At 44.7% G+C, this 12,386-nt stretch overlaps 1 protein-coding gene and 1 long non-coding RNA gene across 3 annotated transcripts in view; one reads left to right on the top strand and one right to left on the bottom strand.

Moving 5' to 3' along the window:
* LOC148150487 (uncharacterized) overlaps positions 1-12,386 on the top strand; it is a 70,199-nt gene that overhangs the window by 21,422 nt on the left and 36,391 nt on the right. The gene's annotated exons all lie outside the window — the stretch shown is intronic.
* twsg1a (twisted gastrulation BMP signaling modulator 1a) overlaps positions 1-12,386 on the bottom strand; it is a 40,092-nt gene that overhangs the window by 12,714 nt on the left and 14,992 nt on the right. For both annotated transcript variants that reach the window (XM_087986697.1, XM_087986698.1), the window contains exon 3: positions 7,300-7,399. In XM_087986697.1, coding sequence (XP_087842823.1) covers positions 7,300-7,399 — 100 coding nt within the window. The remainder of the gene's footprint in view (positions 1-7,299; positions 7,400-12,386) is intronic.

Below are 12,386 nucleotides of genomic sequence, written 5' to 3'. Positions count from 1 at the left end.
CCAGCCCTGCCGAGTTTTCACCATCCCCCCAGACCTCCCCCTCACTGAGGACGAACGATCAGTCCTCAGCAAAGGACTCACCTTTGTCCCCCTCCGTCCACGCATCAATGAATTTAATACACGCCGTGACATCGAACAATTCTTCCGTCGCCTCTGCCTCCGAGCTTACTTTCACAATCAGGACTCCCGCCCACCTTTCGAGGACCCCTTCGCCCACCTCCAACACACTGCATCCACCTGGACACCCCGCGCTGGCCTATTACCTGCCCTCGACCTCTTCATTTCCAACTGCCGCCGGGACATTAACCGCCTCAACCTGTCGACCCCCCTCCCCCACTCCAACCTCTCACCCTCACAACGCGCAGCCCTCCAATCCCTCTGCTCCAATCCCGACCTCACCATCAAGCCAGCGGACAAAGGGGGCGCAGTGGTAGTCTGGCGCACTGACCTCTACATCGCTGAAGCCAAAAGCCAACTCGAGAACACCTCTTCCTACCCTTGACCATGACCCCACCCCCCATCACCAAACCATCATCTCCCAGACCATACAGAACCTCATCACCTCAGGTGATCTCCCACCCACAGCTTCCAACCTCATAGTCCGGGAATCCCGCACTGCCCGGTTCTACCTCCTTCCCAAGATCCACAAGCCTGAGCACCCTGGCCGACCTATTGTCTCAGCATGCTCCTGCCCCACTGAACTCATCTCTACCTACCTCGACACTGTCCTATCCCCCCTAGTCCAGGAACTCCCCACTAACGTTCGAGACACCACCCACGCCCTCCACCTCCTCCAAGACTTCCGTTTCCCCGGCCCCCAACGCCTCATCTTCACCATGGATATCCAATCCCTCTACACCTCCATCCGCCATGACCAGGGCCTCCAAGCCATCCGTTTTTTCCTCTCCAGACGTTCCCAACAGTACCCCTCCACCAACACTCTCATTCGTTTGGCCGAACTGGTCCTCACCCTTAACAATTTCTCCTTTGAATCCTCCCACTTCCTCCAGACCAAAGGGGTAGCCATGGGCACACGTATGGGCCCCAGCTATGCCTGTCTCTTTGTTGGCTACGTAGAGCAGTTGATCTTCCGTAATTACACCGGCACCACTCCCCACCTCTTCCTCCGCTACATTGATGACTGCATTGGCGCCACCTCGTGCTCCCGCGAGGAGGTTGAGCAATTCATCAACTTCACCAACACATTCCACCCTGACCTTAAATTTACCTGGACCATCTCTGACACCTCCCTCCCCTTCCTGGACCTCTCCATCTCCATCAGTGGTGACCGACTTGACACTGACATTTTCTACAAACCCACCAACTCCCACAGCTACCTGGATTACATCTCTTCCCACCCTACCTCTTGCAAAAGTGCCATCCCGTATTCCCAATTCCTCCGCCTCCGCCGTATCTGCTCCCAGGAGGAGCGGTTCCACCATAGAACACACCAGATGGCCTCCTTCTTTAGAGACCGCAATTTCCCTTCCCACGTGGTTAAAGATGCCCTCCAACGCATCTCATCCACATCCCGCACCTCCGCCCTCAGACCCAACCCCTCCAACCGCAACAAGGACAGAACGCCCCTGGTGCTCACCTTCCACCCTACCAACCTTCGCATAAACCAAATCATCCGCCGACATTTCCGCCACCTCCAAACAGACCCCACCACCAGGGATATATTTCCCTCCCCACCCCTCTCCGCCTTCCGCAAAGACCGTTCCCTCCGTGACTACCTGGTCAGGTCCACGCCCCCCTACGACCCACCCTCCCATCCTGGCACTTTCCCCTGCCACCGCAGGAACTGTAAAACCTGTGCCCACACCTCCTCCCTCACCTCCATCCAAGGCCCTAAAGGAGCCTTCCACATCCATCAAAGTTTTACCTGCACATCCACTAATATCATCTATTGTATCCGTTGCTCCTGATGCAGTCTCCTCTACATTGGGGAGACTGGGCGCCTCCTAGCAGAGCGCTTTAGGGAACATCTCCGAGACACCCGCACCAATCAACCAAATCGCCCCGTGGCTCAACATTTCAACTCCCCCTCCCACTCTGCCGAGGATATGGAGGTGCTGGGCCTCCTCCGCCGCCGCTCCCTCACCACCAGACGCCTGGAGGAAGAACGCCTCATCTTCCGCCTCGGAACACTTCAACCCCAGGGCATCAATGTGGATTTCAACAGTTTCCTCATTTCCCCTTCCCCCACCTCATCCTAGCTTCTAACCTCCAGCAACTCGATCCCCTGACTTGTCCGGACTTGTCCTACCTGCCCAGCTCCTTTTTCACCTATCCACTCCACCCTCTCCTCCCTGACCTATCACCTTCATCTCCTTCCCCACTGACCTACTGTACTCTATGCTACTCTCTCCCCACCCCCACCCTCCTCTAGCTTATCTCTCCACGCTTCAGGCTCTCTGCCTTTATTCCTGATGAAGGGCTTTTGCCCGAAACGTCTATTTTGCCTGTCCTCGGATGCTGCCTGAATTGCTGTGCTCTTCCAGCACCACTGATCCAGAATCTGGTTTCCAGCATCTGCAATCATTGTTTTTACCTCACCTACACCTACCTATCACCATCCCACTTACCTTACCCTGGCCCCACCTCCACCCTCCTATTTATCTTTCATTCCCCCTTCCCCTTCCACATTCCTGACGAAGGGTTTATGCCCGAAACATTGATCCTCCTGCTCCTCAGATGCTGCCTGCCTGGCTGTGCATTTGCAGCACGACACTCACGGCTCTGATCTCCAGCATCTGCAGTCCTCACTTTCTCCTAAGGGCCAATGCCTGAAACAACAACTCTCCTGCTCCTCAGAAGCTGCCTGACCTGCTGTATTTTTCGAGCACCACACTCTTCAACTCTGATTCTCCAGCATCTGCAGTCCTCACCTTCTCCCAGTAGGAACATAGGACTTAAAAGCAAGAGTAGGACCTTTGCCCTGCATCACTATGAACTGAACCTGGGCTGAACTGGTTGTGGTCTCACCTCCACTTTCCTGTTCTCCCCACCCCCAATCCTCAAACTGTCCAAGGATCAACAAGTTGCAAAGTTCATGAGGTTGGCTCCATTTACAAAAGTAGTATTTATATAGTTTATATAAATCTTTATTTATATAAATTTATATAAATAAATTTATTTATATAATTTAAATATAAATAAATAACATATGTAGTTTAGATTAGATTACAGTGTGGAAACAGGCCCTTCGGCCCAACAAGTCCACAGCGACCTGCCGAAGCGCAACCAACCCAAACCCTTACCTAACACTACGGGCAATTTAGCACGGCCAATTCACCTTACCTGCACATCTTTGGACTGTGGGAGGAAACCGGAGCACCCGGAGGAAACCCACGCAGACACAGGGAGAACGTGCAAACTCCACACAGTCAGTCACCTGAGGCGGGAATTGAACCCGGGTCTCTGGTGCTGCGAGGCAGCAGTGCTAACCACTGTGCCACCGTGCCGCCCACAGGGTTGTATAATTTTATTTATATAAATGACTTGGATGTGAGCATAAAAGGTATGGTTAGTAAGTTTGCAGATGACGCCAAAATTCGAGGTGTAGTGGACAGCGAAGAAGGTTACCTCAGATTACAACGTCATCTCGATTAGATGGGCCAATGGGCTGAGGAGTGGCAGATGGAGTTTAATTCATATAAATGCAGGGTGCTACATTTTGGGAAAGCAAATCTTAGTAGGACTTATACGCTTAATGATAAGGTCCTAGGGAGTGTTGCGGAACAAAGAGACCTTGGAGTGCAGGTTCATAGCTCCTCGAAAGTGGAGTCGCAGGTAGATAGGGTAGTGAAGAAGATGTTTGGTATGCTTTCGTTTATTGGTCAGAGTATTGAGTACAGGTGTTGGGAGGTCATGTTACAGGACATCGGTTAGACCACTGTTGGAATATTGCGTATAATTCTGGACTCCTTCCTAATGGAAAGATGTTGTGAAACTTGAAAGGGTTCAGAAAAGATTCACAAGGATGTTGCCAGGGTTGGAGGATTTGAGTTATAGGGAGAGGATAAATAGACTAGGGCTGTGTTCTCTGGGGCGTCAGAGACTGAGGGGTGACCTTATAGAAGTCTTTTCCCTGGGGTGGGGGAGTCCAGAACTAGAGGGCATATGTTTAGGGTGAGAGAGGAAAGATATAAAAGATACTTAAGGGGCAACGTTTTCACACAGTGGGTGGTACATGTATAGAATGAGCTGCCCGAGGAAGTGGTGGAGGCTGGTACAATTGCAACATTTAAAAGGCATTCGGATGAGTATATGAATAGGAGGAGTTTGGAGGGATATGGGCCAGGTGCTGGCAGGTGGGACTAGATTGGGTTGGGATATCTGGTCAGCATGGACGGGTTGGTCCGAAGGGTCTGTTTGGATGCTGTACATCTCTATGACTCTATGACTTCTAGCAGAAATTCCTAAATTGAATCTGAATTAACCAGAATATGTTTACATTTGCAACTTTGTTTGAAAAGTAAACACTTTTAATATTTGATTTTGTATATTTTGGTTAATTATACCACTGAAATGGCTGACCTGACAAATCCAAATGCTTAAATTAAATTGATAATGTCAGCAGAACCCAATTACAACTTTCAACTCCTTTCACATCGGTTGTTTTACGTAAACTCTGCGGGTTTTGTCTGAATGTTACTCAGGATAAAATGCACTGTTACAAAGTGACAGCCCAGAAAGACAAAGTGCAGCAAGGAACACTCTAGTGATGGACAGAAAGATATGGAAAGATTGATTGCAGAGTTGTCTGTGTTATGAAGTTTTACTGTCACCAACATTATGTCGACATTAGAGGAACACTTGAGCTCAGCATTACCGACTGGCCGGGTGAACACAGTCTTTACCTCCCTTAAGGCTGGGAACTTATCTTTATTCCCCAATTATTAGTCAGTTAATAAGGTGATCCAGGAGATGTAACAGCGAAACCTCCTGCCATCTTGTGTGTGTCTTCGTATGTGGCACAGCAGGAATTGGATGAGTGAAGGGATTTCATGGGCTAATCTCACTCTAAAGTGTAATGTTTGCACACATTTAGCAAAAAAAAGACTTCCACCATTTAAAGGAGTAAATTTTTGTTTTCCAGGTTTAGACAACCTCTCTGTGCAGCTGTAACTAGCTCATTAGTTAACTAGTTTAAGTGGTTTTCTTTTAGTATCTGTGGAGTTGCAAATAATACTGAACATGGTGTAATCACCAGTGAACAACCCAGCTTCTGACTTTATGATGATGATTATTGAAGCAGCTGAAGATGGTTGAGCTGAGGACACTACCCTGAGGAATTGGAGCACTCTTGCAACATAGTGGTAATGTCCCCATCTCTGAGCCAGGAAGCCTGGGTTTAAGACCAAGCTGCTCCACAGGTGTGTCATAACATCTCTGAGCTGGTTGATTAAAAATACCTATCCTGAGGAATTCCTGCAAAGATGTACTGGTCTAAGATAATTCTGCTGGAAAATGCAGGCCTGGATATTGGGCAGAAGCAGGAGAATGTCTGAACTGTGACACAAATTATAGTTGAATAGTTTGTTCAAACCCCTAAGTGAAGAATGGTTACATAAAATTCCTTCCACATAGTCACAGAGGTCTCCAGCAAATAAAAATGCCCTTCGGCCCATCAAGACTGTGCATATTAAAAACAATCAACTACGCATTCTAATTGAGTTCTGATGAAGAGTCACTGGGCTCAAAACATTAATTCTGCTTTCTTCCACAGATGCTGCCTGATTTGCCAAGTTTCGCCAGCAATTTCTGTTTTTGCTTCAGATTTTCAGCATCTACAATTTTTAAAAATATTTTAACTACTCTAATCTTCATTTTCCAGTACTAGTGATTAAAGAGGTGAAGTGAATATTAAACCAATAAGTTGTAATGCAGACCAAAAATAGCTTGTGTTCCTTAACCATCATGTTGTTTTGTAAATGTTTTACTGGTCCCCTTACTTTACAAACAGCTTCCAATTTAAGATTCTTTCTGTGATAATGCAGGGCCATTAGATGAAGCAATTTACATGATAAAGTGCCAATGGAGATGACAAAAGGCATTTTAAACTAGGCATTAACTAGTCAGTGTTTCCTGGAGTACAATCTAATTGCAAATTAGGACTAAAACAAACTTATTGAACTAAATAATGCAAACAAGAAATGCTTAGTAAAATGTGGCTTCACACAGCTTAAATAGTTTGGCTAATTTCCTCCCAAACTGTTATATTGGCAAAATCCTACATTACTTGCCAAAGATAACAATAATGAGAAGAATTTGAAGACGGCTTTTTAAAAGACAGAATAGTGTAGGCCATTTGGCCAAACAAACTATTCAACGACATCACAGAATCCCATTGAGTCCACACCATACCTCCGAAGAGCATCCCACTGAGACTCATCCCCTCAACCTATCCCAAAACTGTGCATTTCCCACGGCTAACTCACCTAGCCTGCACATCCCTAGGCACTATGGGCAACTCAACATGGCCAATTCACCTAACCTGCACACCTTTAGACTGTGTGAAGAAACCACAGCACCTGGAGGAAACCCACGCAGATACGGGGAGAATGTGCAAACACTAGACAGACAGTCGCCTGAGGCTGGAATCGAACCCAGCTCCGTGGCGCTGTGAGGCAGCAATGCTAACCACTGAGTCACCGTGCTGCCCTAAATCTAGCCCAATCCCATTTCCTTTACAGGACTATGCCCACATCCTTTAATTCCCTTAGAAGTTTAGCTACAATTGACCTCTGTCTTGACTAGATATTAATTCTTTAAGCCATTACTGTAAAAAGAATTAACCACATGCTAATATCAGAACTCACATAAAAACTCAGGTTAGTCTGCTCAACCCTAATCATATGTTGATACCGGCGATAGCAGTGCGGTCCTCCTTCAAATTCAAAACTAAAGGTATAATATCTAAAAACTGTGTATCTGACTTTCAATTCAAATGAAATAATAGTTTTACTTAGATTAATTAAGCATTGATATTTTGTATAAAACATTTTAACTCAGTGCTGCTCCCTGAGACTGATAGCGAAATGTGTGCCACTAAGCATGACTTCCAGGTCAAACTGAAATAATTGATGTATTAAGAAAATGTAAACACACTTCAAATCCAGTGCAGGGAATGCCAAAAGAAATCTCAACAAGCTGCAATTATTCCCATCTCAACATGACCCTGATAATAGTACATTGTGTGTTTCTTATTCTGTAACAATTTCTGTTCGCCAAACAGAGCTTCAAACATTAACAAATTTGCAATTACACCATGGGAGGCAGGAGGCAACTCACCCACACAGTCACAGCACTCATCCCACAGAGTCCCCAGGCAAAGCATGCATTCCTTGCAACACGAACAGTTCCCATCTATTGGACGGCATTGGCATAGTTCCTGCAAAAAACAGAAATGCATGTGATTTTACAACAGCTGAGTATCGAAGAAACTATCAAATTAACTACTTAGAGGTTTGAGAACATCTGTAACTCAAATATTATGTTGCAAAGTACAAAATAAAAGAGTATGTTGAGATCAGTACAGAGTTGGTGAGGGATTTCAGCAGATTGATGTTTACAGGGTTGGATGTTTGTCAAATGCTTTGCATTTTGGACAAAGCACATGACTCTGTTACTGTGGGAGGAAATGGTGAAGGTCTGGATGAGGTGCTGATCAAACTGGCTTTGTTCAGGACTGTGTTGAGCTTGAGTGTTGAGGGAAGCAAGTCACTCCTTCTAAGTGAGAAGACAGAAGGTGATTTACTTGCTACGGACTTGCTGGCCTGTGAATTGCTGTTGGAGCCACTGTATTTGCCAGGCTGATCGAGTTCACTTGATGTTGACAGTGAAGGATTCAGCAGTGATACTGTCATTGAATGACAAGAGATGTCTATTAGATCTCTTTTTTCAAATTTGTAACTGGAATATGGGCATTGCTGGCTGGGACAGCATTTATTGCCTATCTTTAGTTGAATTGAGTCTCTTCCATTTAGGAAGGGGCAATAAATGTTGGCAAAACCCACATCTCCTAAATAAATTAATTGTCAAAGATTATAGTGATCAGCCACACCATTTGTTAAAATATAGAGTCAGGATCACATTGTACTAATTACACTTTGTTTTCTGTGACACCCCTATTTCCTGAGATTTACAAAGGATTTATTGTAATATCGATAATATAATACAAACAACCAGTTTCCACCTTTCCTTGTCCAGAAGCCATCACTCTACACTGTAAGAATTCTGCTCTTAAACTGTCTAATGAGCAGTATCTACTTCAATCGAGCCTGAAGGTAATGCATTTGAGCCTTTGAAGGACCTGCATTTCTAACTCTGTCACTACTGAAGCCCTTGCCAATGTTTCCCTTTTCAGTTCAACATCCGTTTTTACATTCCAGTTGCCTCTGTGTGAAGTCCCATTCACTCACAGTGTACATCACTTTTCTCAACTTCAACTTCAGGGAGGGGACAATAAATGATGTTCTAGCTAGTAACATGCACATTCCCTTGAACAAAAACAAAACACTGGTAATGCTTTCTGGCGATGGCAAAAAGAGAGGTTTAATATAGCTATGGCCTATGGTCCAGAATAATGATGATACTATGAATTTGATTCCTAGAATCATAGAATCCCTACAGTGTGGAAACAGCTCTTTGGCCCAATAAGTCCACACCAACCCTCCAAGAGTAATCCATTCTCCTACATTCACCCTTAACTTACATATCCCTGAAGACTATGGGCAATTTAGCATGATCAATTTACCTAATCTGCACATCTTTGGACTATGGCAGGAACCCAGAGCACCTGGAGAATGTGCAAACTCCACACAGACTGTCGACTGAGGCTGGGATTGAACCCAGGTCCCTGGCACTGTGAGGCAGCAGTGTTAACCACTGAGCTACCATGCCATCCTGTTCTGGTTGAGGTAGATGTGGGATGTGACCCATGACCCTGTCCTGAATACTGAAGGCAATGACAAAGCGCCATGGAAAAGTGGCTCAGGCTGCAGTATCAACTGTCAATAAGCCAAAGATTTGCCTATTTGCCGGCCATGCCATTTGGCATCCATTTGACACCGGACATTGTTCAGTCCATTGAGTACAGGAATTGGGAGGTCATGCTGCAGCTGTACAGGACATTGGTTAGGCACTTTTGGAATATTGTGTGCAATTCTGGCCTCCCTCCTATAGGAAGGATGAAAAGGGTTCAGAAAAGATTTACAAGGATGTTTCCAGGGTTGGAGGGTTTGAGCCATAGGGAGAGGCTGAATAGGCTGGGGCTGTTTTCCCTGGAGGGTCGGAGGCTGAGGGGTGACCTTATATAGGTTTGTAAAATCATGAAGGGCATGGATAGAGTAAATAGACAAGGTATTTTCCCTAGGGTGGGGAGTCCAGAACTAAAAGGCATAGGTGTAGGGTGAGAGGGGAAAGATTTCAAAAGGACCTAAGGGGCAACTTTTTCATGCATGGAATGAGCTCTCAGAGGAAGTGGTGGAGGCTGATACAATTACAATATTTAAAAGGCGTCTGGATGGGTATGTGAATAGGAAGGGTTTAGAGGGATATGGGCTAAGTGCTGGTAAATGGGACTAGTTTTATTTAGGATATCTGGTTGGCATGGACGAGTTAGATCGAAGGGTCTGTTTCTGTGCTGTACATCTCAATGACTCTATGCAGTCACAAAATTTGAATACATGTTGTTATTACTGTATCATATGCTCTTCTAAAAGCAGCCCAGTTGTCCAGCCAAGAGCAGCAATTCCTCCTGACCCAACCAGACACTTCCAAGAGCATACCACAACTCTGCTGACATTGTTTCTCTGTAGCTTGAACAAACAGCTCTTTCCTCAACCCAATTGCAAATATTTTAGTTGCCAATTCTAGATAACAACGAACATTCAAACTAGGATTATTATGCCCAAAGCAGATGTAAAATACTTGGCTGGATGAGAAGTGAGATGTTTTTATTCACACACACAGAAACCCAGAAAATAGGAGCAAGAGAAGACCATTAGGACCTTTCAGCCCGCTCTGCCATTCATTATGATCATGGCTGATCATCCAACACATGCCTGTTCCCACTTTTCCACACACATCCTTTGCTTCCTTTAGCCCCAAGTGCTTTATCCAGTTCCCCCTTGAAATCATACAATGCTTTGGCCCCGACTGCTTTCTGTGCAAATTCCACAAAGTCACCGCGCTCTGGGTGAAGAAATTTCTCCTTACTTCAGTCCTAAATGGTTTACCCGGTTTCTTTTGACTGTGACCCCTGGTCTGCACTCTGCCAGTGGCAACATCCTTCTGGATCTACCCTGTCGAGTCCTGTTAAAGTTTTATAGATTTCTATCAGATCCCCCACCTCATTCTTCTGAACTCCATCCTAACCAATTCAATCTCTCCTCATACGTCGGTCTCGCCATCCCAGGAATCCATCTGGTAAACCTTTGCTGCATTCTCTCTATAGCAAGAACATCCATCCAGAGATAAGGAGACTTAAATTGCACACAATATTCCAAGTATAGTCTCACCAAGGTCCTGTATAATTGCAACGAGAAATCTCTGCACCTGTACTCAAATCATCTCACTGTTCCAACATACCATTTGCCTTCTTAACAGCCAACGTTATGCTTACCTTCAACAGTAAGGACAAGATCTTGTTGCACAGAATATAGGTTTTGCTACCAAGATTGACAACCTCACATTTGTCACAGTGTACTGTGTCTGCTATGCATTTTCCCACTTACCAAACTTGTCCAAATCACACTGAAGCACTTCTGCATTTTCCTCACAGCTCACCCTCCCATCCAGCTTTGTATCATTTGCATAGATTATTATGATCCAGAATTCTGCTGTCCACTATTGGAGAGAGTAGTGGGCAACAGAATTCTATAAAACGTTCCTATAAACGGATTTCAGACAGTGCATTCCAGATTACCAACATGCTATGTAAGTCTTTCCCACATGTCTCCTCTGGTGACAATTGCCTCTTGGCCTTTCAATGGTCATATCTTCAAAAAGTCAAGATAACATGGGAATATATATCCTTAGTTAATCTATAGGAAGCTTCACTTACAGACTCACTCCAAGGCTGTAACCCAATCAAGATGTTCAGAAGACCTCAGTAACACAGGCATAAAGATCAAATGGTTTATGAATACAGTTGATTGGAGGTGTAATGAAAAAAAATGCTTATCCAACATAGGTATTTCAGAAAGTAAAATTAATTGAGCTTTTTTAAATACTTGCTAATTACCTTATTTTAATATAGCCTATACCATATGACAATAATTGAGGGAACTCACCAGGTCTAATCTTCCCAAGTAAAGTATTTGTGTTTCTAAGTCTTCTAAATGAGAACAATTTTGTCAGTTTTTTCTGTTTGACGATAAGTATTGGTGAAATAAGTAAATCATAAGTTGTCACATTCACCTTACACACAAAATGTTCCCGGTTCGAAATCAGACAAAAACAGCGCTATTGTCTTATTGGCACAGTGGCTCAGTGGTTAGTGCCAGGGATCCTGATTCGATTCCTGCCTCGAACGACTATCTTTGTGGAGTTCACACATTCTCCCCGTATCTGCATGGGTTTCCTCCGGGTGTTCCGGTTTCCTCTCACAGTCTAAAGGTATGCAGGTTAGGTGGATTGGCCAAGCTAAATTCCCCAACGCAAACCCATAATGTGCAGGCTAGGTGGATTATCCATGGGTCTGGCTGGGATGCTCTTTGGAGGGTCAGTCTGGACCTGATGGGCCAAATGGCCTGCTTCAAAACTGTAAGGATTCTAAGAAAATTACCGCAAAACAATGTAACTAAAAGAAGATAGAGAGTGGAACAAGGGGCTGCACTTTCAGGATGGCAACCTGTGACTAGTGGAGTCATATAGGGATCCGTACTGATCACAATTATTTACAATATAAGTTAATGTCTCAGATGGGGAAATTGAATGCACTATTGCTAAGTTTGCAGAAGATTCAAAATGGGTAGCAAGACAAGGGGTGTGAAGGGCCTAAAAAAAAATCTGTCGAGGGATATAGACAGGTTAAGTAGTGTGCAAGCATAATGGCAGCATTATGCATTTTTGTCAAAAGAAGACAGCAGCAGGATGTTACAGCACAGAGGGATTTCAGAGTCCTTATGCATAAATCATAAGAAGTTAGTATCCAAATTAAGCAGGTAATAAGGAGGGCAAACAGAATGTTGGTTTTTATTTCAAAGGGAATAGAGTATAAAAACAGAGTGATTTTGCTAAAACTACAAGACATCAGTCAGACCATAGATGGAACACTGAGAACAATTTTGGGCTCTGAGGAAAGATATAATAGCATTGGAGGGAATCCAAATAACCCCAGCTATGGAGGGACTGTCTAATGAGGAGAAATTGAG

Source organism: Chiloscyllium plagiosum, unplaced genomic scaffold (genome assembly GCF_037043375.1).
Source record: "Chiloscyllium plagiosum isolate Xiang-an unplaced genomic scaffold, Cpla_swu_hap1 HiC_scaffold_4, whole genome shotgun sequence".
Classification (NCBI taxonomy): Eukaryota; Metazoa; Chordata; class Chondrichthyes; order Orectolobiformes; family Hemiscylliidae; genus Chiloscyllium; species Chiloscyllium plagiosum.
The sequence above is the reverse complement of the archived record's forward strand: the minus strand, read 5'-3'. Positions and strand labels throughout refer to the sequence as shown.